Here is a 12,383-nt window from a genome sequence, read left to right as displayed (position 1 = left end):
GTGCTTACAAAGGCCTAATCATGCAGCCACTTCCTCTCAAAGTGTTGCAAAACAAAAAGCAGCATGTTCCTTTTCTTGCCGTGCACAAAATAGAATAATGTCTACTAGTGTGCATTTAGGCTACTTATAATTGTCCATTTTTGAAGAGCAATGTCAGAGGAGATGTTCAACTAAACAGTATTATTTCTTCAATTGTTTATTGACTCTAACCAGTAGATGGCAGCAGGAGAGTGCTACCATCTCTTCAAAAGAGTTAGAAATTCGATAGAGCCATTTATGGGACTTCTGTAAGCTGGCTTTCTTTTGCAAATTGTCCCATGATTACATAAACATTTCAGTATAGTGTATAGTGTATCTTATGGAGATTATTGTCTTAGGACAATATTGTTTTAGGACAATATATGAATTCAGACTAAAACATGCAACTGCAGCCGTCATCTATTATTTTGAAAATTGAAGTGAAATGTAAGATTATTTTTTTTCTATCAAGAAAGGCCAAATAGCAAGAAAATATATGATTTGCATTGATTTTCTAGACTTGACCTTGCTTATCTATAAAACGATGAATATATAGATTTTATACCTATACGTAGCCCTACACTATAATCCACAGTGCTGAATAGACGGGTCTAGAGTCAAAATATGCTATCAGTTCAAATATTGCAGGGGCGTTAATGGTCCTAAAGTAAATACTCCACACATTTGACAAACACCTTTGCTTCATGGTGGAATTAAAATCCTGTTTTACCAGCCAACTTCCTCATTTAGGAGCCAATAGAATGACAGTATCCAGTATAAGGCCCCGCCCTCACCTTTGCGCCTCAGCCAATAGACGCGCGGCCTGTTGTTCCACTCGCTCAGGCCCAACCACAGGTAATTCAGAAAAAATAGAAGAGGAAAAAACGCAAGGGCTTGTTATGGAGTTCGTGTGAAAGAAACACGGATTTCCACCCTTCTTTTCCAGTTAAACCAGTATCTCTGGATAAAACACGCTCAAGTAGGGACACAGGTACAGTCTCCGACCGCAAACTCTTTCGTAGACTCTTCTGAAAAGATCCTCCTTTTCTCTACGTTTACCTCAATTGAGTTTCCAGTTCTTTTGTTCGCTCTTCTTATCACTTGGAAAAAAGGTGAACCCTCGTGTTATTTTTATTTGAATCTTTGCTTTAATTGTAGTTTTCCCCTTGTGGTCCCTGATGGCTTCGCACAGTGATACTCTGGTGGTGTTCTTTGGGGCAACAGCTGGTGCAAATGGGGGTAAACTGGGTTCGGATGAGAGGGAAATAATTCTCTTGGTGTGGCAAATTTTGGACCTTCATGAGAAAAAGGTACGGACCTTCCTGACCCCTTTGTTATATGCTATTTGATATATCCAAAGCGTTTGTGGCACAAATGTAGCTGTAGTGGAGGAGTTTGGACATTTCAATGATCTTGGTGTGTTCCTCGGATCATCGTAGGCCTAGGCTGTGTGGAGCTAGCTCTACAGCTCTACTCCTCTGCCGCCTATAGCTCACCTTCCAGGTGTGCCACAAACATTTATAGACTTTTAACTTTAGCTAGACAAGAACAAGCAACTATTTGGTTTGGCATGTCAGGTAAGCTAGAATCTCTCAATAATCAACGCTTTATTGACAACCATCTGCTTTGTGCAAAGTTGTCAATTGTTATGTTTTCATTTCTTGAATGTGGGGTGCATAAACTGATAAGTGTAATAAAGGCTTCTTGACTCCATGAATCACTAAATACTTTTACAGGTGGGGAAGCTTCACAGGTGTCTTGTCAAACCAGACACTTTTGAGCTGACAGAGCAGTGTAAAGAAGAAACAGGACTGACTCTGGAAGAATTATCCAAAGCTGAGCCTCTAGACAAAGTTTTGCAACAGGTGAGTCCTTGTTACTTATCTTACAGAAACTGTACTACTATACATTCTAGGTTCTAGTTTGGATTTAAGTCTAAAAATAAAACATAATAATTCAAAAAGACTAATTTTGGTTAAAATATAGCTCTAATGTGAACCTTTTCACAAACCATTGGGTTACAATAATATTAAACAATTCCCTAACTCACTTTTTAAATTATAAAATGGTTGATGTGCTGATTTGAGTCAAAATATTTAAATGGATGGTTGGAAATCTCTTCTACTTGGTAGGGATGTGTGATGTCCCCTGCCTGACAGTTAACCTATGCTGACAGTTAGTAGACACTGAGAGTCAGGACAGGCCCAGCCTGGAGCGTCTGCAGATAAGCAGTACTCACAGGTCTTGTCTTGTCTCAGCCTGATGCATGCTGTAGACATCTGGAAAGGGGAATGTTTACCTAGGACCGCACCTCTTTAGAGCTGAGGGACATCAGAGTTGAAAAAATATTCAATGTTGCTGTTGTTTGTTGTAATCTAACCTGAACGTCACATTGTTATAGGCCTGCTTTTGGCTCTGTTTTGGGTTGCTTCTCGCATATGTTGCCAAACATGTTTTTCAAGAACCAGTGTTTGAAGAATATGAAACATGACATTTTACAAATGATCCAAGCTTCGTGACCATGTCTTATTATCTCTATTATCTCTGTCGATGCTTCTATCTTGTTTTCTATGGTGAAAGTTTGCAGAATTTGGATTGAGCCTACTATTAACACCATGGCCAATTCTTTGTGATATTTATTCCAATCAGTTATTGTGTACTGTGCAGTGCAGTATTCATTTGTTGATTAAGTCGACCTAAATAATGAGTCTGTTCGTGCCAAACTCTGCAGCCCACTGTTGAATAGTTTGTGTACTGAACCTTCAAATATTAACCAATGTAATCAGTCCATTTGTTTCTTACCTTCTCTGGCTGGTCTGTTTCTCTTACTATTGATCCTTGCATATTTAACTTAATGCAAAATGAAGTTCTCCTTCATGATATTAACATAATTAATGCTGCGGCACAAAAAAGCAAGTTCTATCTGACTGAACGGCCATGACGGCAACATTTTGAAATATGGTTCGAGGGTATTTGGGACATGTTACTATTTGTTTTAGTGACTCATGATGTGAAGATTCCCACAACTTGATGAACGCACTTGTGAAATCCACATATGGTTTTGGTCAAAGCCCATAACCATAGACGCACTGGCTTGAGTGAAATAATTCACCTAGCCTCGGCTAGCTGAGGAAATTAAGTACAAACTTTGCTCTTGTCTTAATTTCTCCGTTTAATTGCTAACTGCAATTAAATTGAAATATCTTTGTAAATGGCCAATTGGCAAGTGCTGAAGTTATTTAGCTATAATGTCCTCTCTGTAAACAACAAAACAAAAGATGAGTTTATTTGTCAGGGAACATGTAAAAACACATTAAACTTATAAAAGAGACAAAGCTTTGCACTGGATTTAGCAAAGAGCAATTTTCCATCCTCAGTCTGTAGGGAGGTGCACAAAAGTTTTTAAACATTGCAAATATAGTGCAAAATTGTATTCTAAGATTTCACAGGTTACTTCATAAATCAACCTCTAAAGATGTGTCATTCAAAAATACGCAATATATAAGCAAAGGGCTACATGATTATCATATAAGCTTGAGTTTATTGTTGGTACCTTGTGTATCCTGTATGCAGGGTGTATTTAACACTCCTGATGTACATGTGTGAGCCATCAGTCTGGTTTATTGTGCGTACAGGAATAGCGAGTCTACACTGAAAAGCAAATTACAATAGGACCATGTCCAAAGGCCACATTCACTACTTCACTATCAGCATCGTATCTGACAGTTTCAGAAATTGTGCCCAAAGAAATGCAAATGACCAGACTATAAATGCATGAAAAGAGCTTTTGCTGCCCAATGTGCAGTGAAAGATCTTCTTTAAATCTCACATAATATTCCCTCTGTGTCAGCCTGGGAATTGACTTCTCTTCAAGTTCTTTGGTTGATGTATAAAGTGTTTTATGACAGGGGACTGGGTGTGTCCAAACCTTTTGTGTGACATTTGCTTTTGCCTAATCCACTTTAAGTAGTTCAACAAGGTGGAGCTGTGTGCAGTTATAGCAAACATTGGGTCTTTTTCTAAGAATGTGTCACTGTATGGCCTGAATGTGGCTCTGGATGCCTCCAGAGCCCAAACATATCTCTGTCTGCCCCTTAAATATGCGTGTTCTTTTGTTAGACACTATAAGGATCATGGATTTAGCCTACCATTTCACCCCGACTGTTCAAAAATACAAGTCTGAACAAGTAGCTCTAATACATGCTGACTTGCTGTCATATGTTGCCAATGGCCATGTCAAATTACCCAGTCATTGTGTTTTGGTGGTCTTGGAGGCCAAGGAATGATGGCGCTTCATGTTATGTTTTATTTTGGGCTGCTGTTTACAAGTTGTAGACATTATTATGTTTTATCTATATATTTGATTACAATATTATTATGACATAAACCATCCAGAATGTCACTGTGGCTGAATAGATTACTCATGAAGCTGCAGAGGGATCACACTAGAGTCTGATAAATCCTGCAGGTTCACAGTCCTTGCATCAATTTGTGCTTTACACTTTACATCATCCCATTGAAATTAAATCATTTATAAATGTCATAGTATAACCACATAATTTTACAAGGTAAGTCTTCTATTTTAAAATGGCAATATCTAATTTGAAATATAAAGTCTAAAGCTGAATGCCCTGATCAAAAGAAATAGATATTTATGCATAATGCATATGCATTATATATGTAAATGATGTAGCACTATTTGAAATCTTACCCCATAGAGGTTGACCTTTAAGTGTGTTTGCAGTTAGCTTCCACAAACTGCTCGTTGACATAACAGACACTAATGGGGCTCACTAAATGTGGTAGCTGTAAATACAAAGGCAACACATGTTTCATCTCAGTTTTGTAAGGACAGGTTTTTCTTGTATGTTTTTTTTCTTTCTTTTTTTTTTTTTCTTTTTGCTTTCTGAACTGGGAGCCTGCTGATTAATGGTGTGATATTTGTCATGTAAGGGAGTGACAAGGAACTGCAAACAAAATGCAGAAACCAGTTGGACAAGCCTCATTCCTAACTTAAAGAATACAGCGGTTAGCCGTCCAAAACAACATCACTGATATTTGAAACTTGCTTAACGCTGACAGAAAGCCAACACACTTTTAAGACTTCTACTTGCATGACACTTTCATATTTTTCATCATAATCACTCTTATCCCAAAACACTTTCTGTTTTTGCAGTTTCAACAGTCTGTCTCATCAGAACTAAAATGCCTTGGCAGAAGCTCTTATACATTGTGCGTCAACAGTTCACTGGTTATTCGTCAGGCACTCCACCCAGAAGCTTCCAAAAAGGTGATTGTCATGACATCAAAATGTTTGGTAATTGCCTATCAATTATTTTTGACTAACTTGCACCACATATTGTTTTTGTTTTCAGAATCTCGTACTTCCTGAATGTTTCTTTTCATTTGTCGATGTGAGGAAGGAGTTCCATAAATGTTGCCCTAATTCAGGACCAGTCCAAAAGCTCACACTGCCCTCCATGTTGGAATGTATCCTTGTTTACTTGGTCAGCTATAGATTACTTAGGCCACGTGTTTGTATATTGTCTTTAACGCCTTGTGTAGATGTAGGCCTTGCTGCGGAGTCAGAGCAGTCGATCGGGGTGAGAGAGGTTAGAAGTATTGTGCAGGTGCTTCTTCACATCCTGGATGAGCCCTACAGTGAGTGGTTTTGAATGTGTCTGCTATCTTCAGTCATAATTATTAATGACAAGCCAGAACAGGCCGCTTGCTTTAATATTGCATAGTAGAGTCCAGTACACTAGTTAAATGTGCACTTTGTAAGTTTACTGGTGAGGTTCTTGTACCTGCTTGTTTCCTTGGAGTTCTTGTTGCTTTGACTGAAATGTTCCTCAGCACAGAACCATGCATTCTTAATGGAAGCGGGGTCATCTCTCCACAGATCTGACTTGTACCTTGGCCTAGTTGCTCACATGCTAAACTCTATGGAGATATGCTAGTTTAATGCCATACTGTGGAACATTCCCAGTTCACCTGAAAAATTACATGGTGCACCTTTTTTAATGTAATGTAATGTGATGCAAATAATAAATCAAGCACATGGTTGATATCGTTTCTCCGACAGTCCCCTCTGGGTTTGACCCTCTTTGTCTTTGGGTGTAATAAGCAGAGGAATGCTCAGCAAGTGTCAGCATGGCAGCAGATCTGCTCAGAGCACGTTTAACAGTTATCTTAGCACAACCAAATAAGTAGTAAAAATGTTTGTTTCACTTCTTTTTAGATCACAAAATCTCTTGTGTTGAAATTGTGAACTACAAGTTTGATTCTGGCACATGGTGAGTAAAAGAATTTCCTTTGTCATTGGTTATTAGAGGGGCATGTTGTCTATAATATCAGAAAAAGTTTGAAGTTTATAAGGAAACTGTCAAAAATGAAATATAAATGAAGTTGATGATTCTGAAAATTGCTGAAGGATTGCAAACTTCTGATCTGATAATTGTTTCTGGAATAATCAAAATAAAAGGAGCAATTCTTTTCAATATTGCCCACCCCTAGTGTTAATATTTCTACATGTGCTACAATAATGTTACACAAACTGCTAATAATTCCACCACACAACCATTTCACTGTCTTCAGACACTGGCCCGATTGCATCAACAAGGAACAACTAGGTGTGTTATTAAAGCGGTTCAACTTTGCCATCAAGCGCTTAGCAGGATATCTTGTAGCCGTGCACCAAATCCTGTCTCCCTGACCGCCCAAAACTAGTCACCCTTAGTATTCTGTGACATTTAATCTCGCTGTCTAATACTGTGTGAACTAAAGATTTGAGGGTTGCGTTGTTTATAAATACAAGCACAGAAATGTCTCTGAAATGTATAAAAGTCTTATATCTCACTTCATTCGCGTTTTTTCAGCAGTAAGACAGAACCAGTGGATAGTGAGACAGTCATCAGAGCCAGGGGACTTCCCTGGCAATCATCAGATCAAGATATTGCCCGATTCTTTAAAGGGCTCAACATTGCAAAGTATGTACAAGCTCTGTTGCATGTTTTTATACTATAATAAAACTGTAGTCTTTAAATGTCTTTGTTTTTTAGGGGTGGTGTGGCTCTGTGTCTCAATAATCAGGGCCGGAGAAATGGAGAGGCTTTGGTTCGTTTCATCAATTCTGAACACAGGGACCTGGCCCTTGAACGGCACAAGCACCACATGGGCAGCCGCTACATTGAGGCAAGATTACCTCATCATATTATTTACTAAAGAACAGGTTTTACACATGTGATGAAGAGTTGTTATTAAAAGTATTATTTTTTTAGGTTTACAAAGCTACAGGAGAGGAATTTCTAAAGATCGCTGGAGGTATTCATTTTTCTATATTCATCTGGAATATAAAATAATCCTGAGAGAAGGCTCATAACTTTTTGTTTCAAAATCGGTACATATGTAGAAAGACTTTCCCGACCAAAGGAGTCTTTTGTTCAGGAGCACTCCACTTTTTGCTGTAAGTTTTCCTCATCCTACTGGAGCTTAGCTGGCACTAATAAAAGAGGCTTTGTGAGAATCTCACAGCCCATTGCCCCCATCCTTCTCATTCTGAGCCCATCCCTCTGAGGTACACTACAGAGAAATGCTCCTGTTGGCTCATGGCTGCTCACCTGTTCACTGAGCTCCCCTGAGGCAGAGGAGCCTGTCGCCGATCACAACACCATGTTAGTACAAAGAAAGTGTGCAGAGACAAAGCCTAGGCCCTGACCATTCGGCATCAAACAGCACGATACAATCTCTGGCTACCACTGAACGGTGGACTTTGGACCGATGACTTGTCCTCACTTAAGATTGATAGTGCGCTGGACTTTAAGCTAATGGTTAAGTATGAACAATGTAATGGCATAAGGGAGGCTAAAGGAAATATTATGATTTTACATTTTTCTTCTTGAGCCAACCTATTTTAGTATGTACTATAACTGTTATTTGACTATATAAATATTTGTATTTAGGTACGTCCAATGAGGTGTCCCAGTTTTTGTCAAAGGAGAACCAGGTGATAATTCGAATGCGAGGGCTTCCGTTTACCGCTACACCACAAGAGGTGCTGTCCTTCCTGGGTCCCGAGAGCCCTGTTACAGACGGAGCCGAGGGTCTGCTCTTCGTGAAGTATCCTGATGGGCGACCCACGGGTGATGCTTTTGTGTTGTTCTCATGTGAAGAGTATGCACAAAATGCTCTGAAGAAGCACAAGCAGATTCTGGGAAAGCGATATATTGAGTTGTTCAGGAGTACTGCAGCTGAGGTTCAGCAGGTAAGGGCACACGGGGCCTCTCTTTGGGTGGCTTTAATGGTGAAATGCGTGGACTTTTGAGTTTGAATGTTGTGGTTTTGTCTTTGTGGCAGGTGCTGAATCGTTACTTGTCCACTCCTCTGATCTCCACACTGCCTCCTTCACCTGTCATGCCTCTTCCAATGCTGGCCACACAACCCTTCCTCCCAGCCTCTAGTAGTGTCCGTGACTGTGTGCGTCTGCGGGGGCTGCCCTACACTGCCGGCATCGAGGATATCCTGGAGTTTATGGGAGAGCACACTGTCGACATCAAACCTCATGGAGTCCACATGGTTCTCAACCAACAGGTCTGACCAGGCCTATTTTTTTTTTTACTAGCACAAGAAAGCAGTACAAGCGCTGTAATACCGTCTCTCCCTGGGTAGGGCCGGCCCTCTGGTGATGCCTTTATCCAAATGAAGTCTGCAGACAAGGCATTTATGGTCTCCCAAAAGTGCCATAAAAAAACTATGAAGGACAGATATGTTGAGGTGTTCCAGTGCTCCACAGAGGAGATGAGCATCGTCCTGATGGGAGGAACACTAAACCGCAGTGGGCTGTCTCCTCCACCATGCAAACTGCCTTGTAAGTTTACTAAGAAAGCATCTCCCATCTATATGCTGCTCCTTTATCCTGAGACTGTTTGAGTCAGTCCATATGTATATAATGTGTAATATATAATATATATATATATATACGTACATACTGTTGTACGTGTCAACTCTGAGATGGACTCTCTGTACCCAGTGTGCTCTCTCCCCTATGTGGAACTAAGGTCATAAGGTGGGAGCCTGTTTGTATTTGTGTACCGTTGCAGCATTTCTGACAAAGACGGTTGCATCACCACCATGACCACCATGCATACTTGTGTCATTAAAAGACACATTGTGTTTTGCTGTAAACAAGCAGTTTGAGTTTTAGAAGCACGTCCAACCACAGAATATTAATTGTGGAGACTTGCATGAACTTAAATGGTTGGGTTTGCAGTTTCTTGCACATTCTTGACACTGTATCGTCTGTGCTCTCTAGGTCTGTCCCCACCAACAGCTTATGCAGCCTTCCCCACTCCCCCAGCCCTTATGCCTGAAGCCCTGTACCAGCCCTCCCTGCTGGCAGCTCCTCGCACTCCCCACGCTGCTGCTCACACAGCTGCACACACACTGTACTACCCTCCTCATCCTCACCTTTACATGAACATGAATATGAACTACACGGCTTACTACCCCAGGTTAGTCCCACAGCACTAGTTAATCTCTGCTTGTCAATTTATTTTGTATTTAAAGATGGTACACTATTGTTTCTGCAGTCCCCCTGTCTCTCCCTCGACTGTGGGCTACTTTGCGGCTCCTCCGGGGGCAATGGCAGCAGCAGTGGCGGCTCAGTCCCACCCTGCAGCTGCTGCCTCCTCCGTGCTGCCCCAGCCTGGTGCTCTAGTCCGGATGCAGGGTCTTCCCTACAACACAGGGGTCAAGGACATTCTCAGCTTTTTTCAAGGATACCAGGTCAGTCGAGTATTACAGGTTTAGAACAGTAGAATAGACAACCAGCACAGTATTGGTCATATAAGAGATATTTGTATGCTGTCGTCCCAATTTGTTCTGACAGCAAAATAACAAAGTAAATCATGTCCTTTGAAAGAAGCATGACCACTGGGAGTCTCATGTGTGCTTTGAGTATTCCTGGATCATGCCACAGAAAATTGGCTCAGTCTCTAAAATGTATGTGCAATTGTGTGCCAGTGTGACTGTTGAACTGCAGAAACCATTGAAACTACATTTGTTAAGAGTATTTGGTTGCTGCAGTGTATTACTGGGTGAATTACTGTTTGTTTCTGAGCTGCTGATTGACGGTATGTCTGTGTAACTGCCCTGTGGAGGCCCATCCTGACTGCGTTAATATGATGCTATGTGTAGTACGGCCCTGAAGACTACAACGGTGTGGTTCAGATGAGTGAACAGGCCAGGAGTCTGATTCAGCCCAAAGAATGGCTCTGTCTGTAGGCACCTGCCAAAGGTAAGAAGAAGCTCAAACACAGAACCACATGAACAGGGTGGACATTTACTCTGCTACAGGCATTTGGGTGACACAAACAAAAATATGAAATACTTTAAATTCATAATTATTGTTGTAGTTATACATTGTCATTCCTTGTTAATTAGTTGTTCTTTTCTTTACAAATAAAATCCCACATTCTAATCTGCAGAGAAATGTCCAGTCTTGCTATTGTGGTTGTGAGCTTCAGACATAGCATGTCATTGTGCGTGCTCCCCATCAGATCTGCTTCATTACCTATTTTGTCTTTAGTCAGAAGGGATCTTCTTTTCTGACTTTCTCAGGGCTTTCTCTACAGCAAACATGTCAGTTTCTGTCTGTATAGTAATGATTTAATACAGCTGGTTTGTAAGATCAAGGATGCCACATCTCCGATACATTTTCAAATCACTACACTTTTTGCTTTTAAATGTATCTTATATTTATATATTTATATATATATATATATATATATATATATATATATAAATCATTTATATTTAGATTGTGACAGTTTTGTGTACCGTATTGACAGTACATACATGTTTCCCCAACTTTAACAAAAATGTAGGTGTCTATGGTAAAGATGTGTTCAGGCTGACATGCATGGTGCATTCTACCTTTCAATAAAATTACTAACTTAATCTTTTTGTATCTAAAATAAATTTGATGCAATAGTCTGCATGCTAACTAACATTGATTGTTTGTGATTTGTGTGTATGTGTGGTGTCACAACCTGTCCTGTGGGTTTGGAGCTCGTGGGAACGACGTGTCTTTTACCATAATGCTGTAGGCTCTACTGTCTAACTGGATTTCACTGCAATTAATCTGGTTCAAAATTGCTTTACTTATCCCCAATTGGAAAGTCTTGGGCTCCCTCTGCTGTCTTATTTGAAAAAATTAATTCTCTCCTATTTTTCTATGCAGCTGCAACCAGATGGCATTCTCATCTTGTACAACTTCAGTGGGCAGTGCAATGGCGAAGCCTTGGTCACATTTCCAAGTGAAGAGGCAGCTAGACAAGCTGTAGCGGAGCGCTCCAACCACCTCTTCTATGGCCAACAGGTCCACCTTGCCTTGTGTAACTGACCCTCTCGGACCCCCTCTGGCCTGCACTGTACCTGCCTCATGTTTCTGTGACACTCCAGAGGCTTCCTGGAGCTATTGCCATATCAGCTTTATGTGTCACCTCATGGACTCATCCCACCTGGACCAGTGATCTTGTTGAGTGGACCTACTGTAAAGACGGCCTGTGGAGAAGAGACAGTCATCCAGAGCCACTGCTAATCACATTATTCTAGCCTTTGTATTCTTATTCTTAACACTAGTGTATGGATGTTGTCTCTGAAAGGCTCAAGGACACCTACACCATGAGCCATCATAAACTGAGTTTAGTGCCTATGTTCTTCTGTCTGTACTGAGCTTCTTTTGGATTTGAATGTACACAATGTTTGCCTTTTTGGACTTTTATGTGGATGCCAAGCTATTATTAGACCTCTAATGGAAAAGAGTAAGCTGTGTGCTAAGTGTAATGCAGAGCTGCAGGGACCAAACCACAGGCATCACACTGCCAACTAATGTGCATGTCTTTTCGGTTAAAAGGCTTGTGTCTTGTTTTTTTCAGTAGCGCTTAAGTATTTTTTTTTTTTTTGTACTCAAATTTAAGAGCATGATGAACTTATATTTTTATTCTATTTCTACAAAGGAAATGTCATTAAATCGGCCAACAAAAGCTGCTTTACATTAGCTTCTGTGTAAATGATTGTATTTATAAGACTGTGTGGCTCTGCTCTGGACCAGAATGCTGTAGAAACTTCCTTTGTTGACACACACCTGTTTCTTTACCCACATTACCCAGAGTGCAATACTGGGCCAATGAGGCCAACCTCTGGTGGATATTATTCCTTTGCTGCAAGTTTGAGACTTGCATGGATTTTGAACAATTTAAAGTATGAAGATGGAAAAAAAATAATAAAGTTGTGTATAAAATGGCTTTTTCCATTGTAGATAAGTCTGTGAAAACTTCCTATTCAAAGCCAGGTTCGATAAATGT

The 12,383-nt window shown here is 40.3% G+C and overlaps 1 protein-coding gene across 4 annotated transcripts; it reads left to right on the top strand.

The window, feature by feature from the left end:
* The first annotated feature begins 863 nt into the window (after positions 1–863).
* On the top strand, positions 864–12,321 carry esrp2 (epithelial splicing regulatory protein 2). 4 transcript variants are annotated; one of them, XR_008649254.1, is made up of 17 exons: positions 864–1,009; positions 1,177–1,328; positions 1,755–1,883; positions 5,195–5,308; positions 5,394–5,508; positions 5,584–5,679; positions 6,260–6,314; positions 6,897–7,007; positions 7,080–7,212; positions 7,299–7,341; positions 7,980–8,281; positions 8,374–8,607; positions 8,686–8,884; positions 9,329–9,527; positions 9,606–9,801; positions 10,176–10,312; positions 11,258–12,321. XR_008649254.1 is itself a non-coding variant. In XM_033988286.2 (17 exons), exons 2-16 carry the CDS (start codon positions 1,197–1,199, stop codon positions 10,297–10,299), a joined length of 2,145 nt encoding a protein of 714 aa, XP_033844177.1. In that variant the 5' UTR covers positions 864–1,009; positions 1,177–1,196; the 3' UTR covers positions 10,300–10,312; positions 11,258–12,321. The 4 variants fall into 4 exon arrangements, 3 of the variants coding, with proteins under 3 accessions (XP_033844177.1, XP_033844170.1, XP_055088533.1); XM_033988286.2 differs by having other exon boundaries at positions 10,213–10,312; XM_033988279.2 differs by lacking the exon at positions 10,176–10,312.
* The last annotated feature ends 62 nt before the right edge of the window (positions 12,322–12,383 follow it).

The sequence above is a fragment of the Periophthalmus magnuspinnatus genome, chromosome 3 (assembly GCF_009829125.3).
Source record: "Periophthalmus magnuspinnatus isolate fPerMag1 chromosome 3, fPerMag1.2.pri, whole genome shotgun sequence".
Taxonomy (NCBI): Eukaryota; Metazoa; Chordata; class Actinopteri; order Gobiiformes; family Gobiidae; genus Periophthalmus; species Periophthalmus magnuspinnatus.
The sequence above is the reverse complement of the archived record's forward strand: the minus strand, read 5'-3'. Positions and strand labels throughout refer to the sequence as shown.

Bases quoted from the DNA above. Each gene is read 5' to 3' on its own strand.
- esrp2 (XM_033988279.2), top strand. From the start codon at position 1,197: ATGGCTTCGCACAGTGATACTCTGGTGGTGTTCTTTGGGGCAACAGCT. The intron at 1,884-5,194 runs GTGAGTCCTTGT...CTGTTTTTGCAG, and splicing joins TAGACAAAGTTTTGCAACAG to TTTCAACAGTCTGTCTCATC. The intron at 8,608-8,685 runs GTCTGACCAGGC...CTCCCTGGGTAG, and splicing joins ACATGGTTCTCAACCAACAG to GGCCGGCCCTCTGGTGATGC.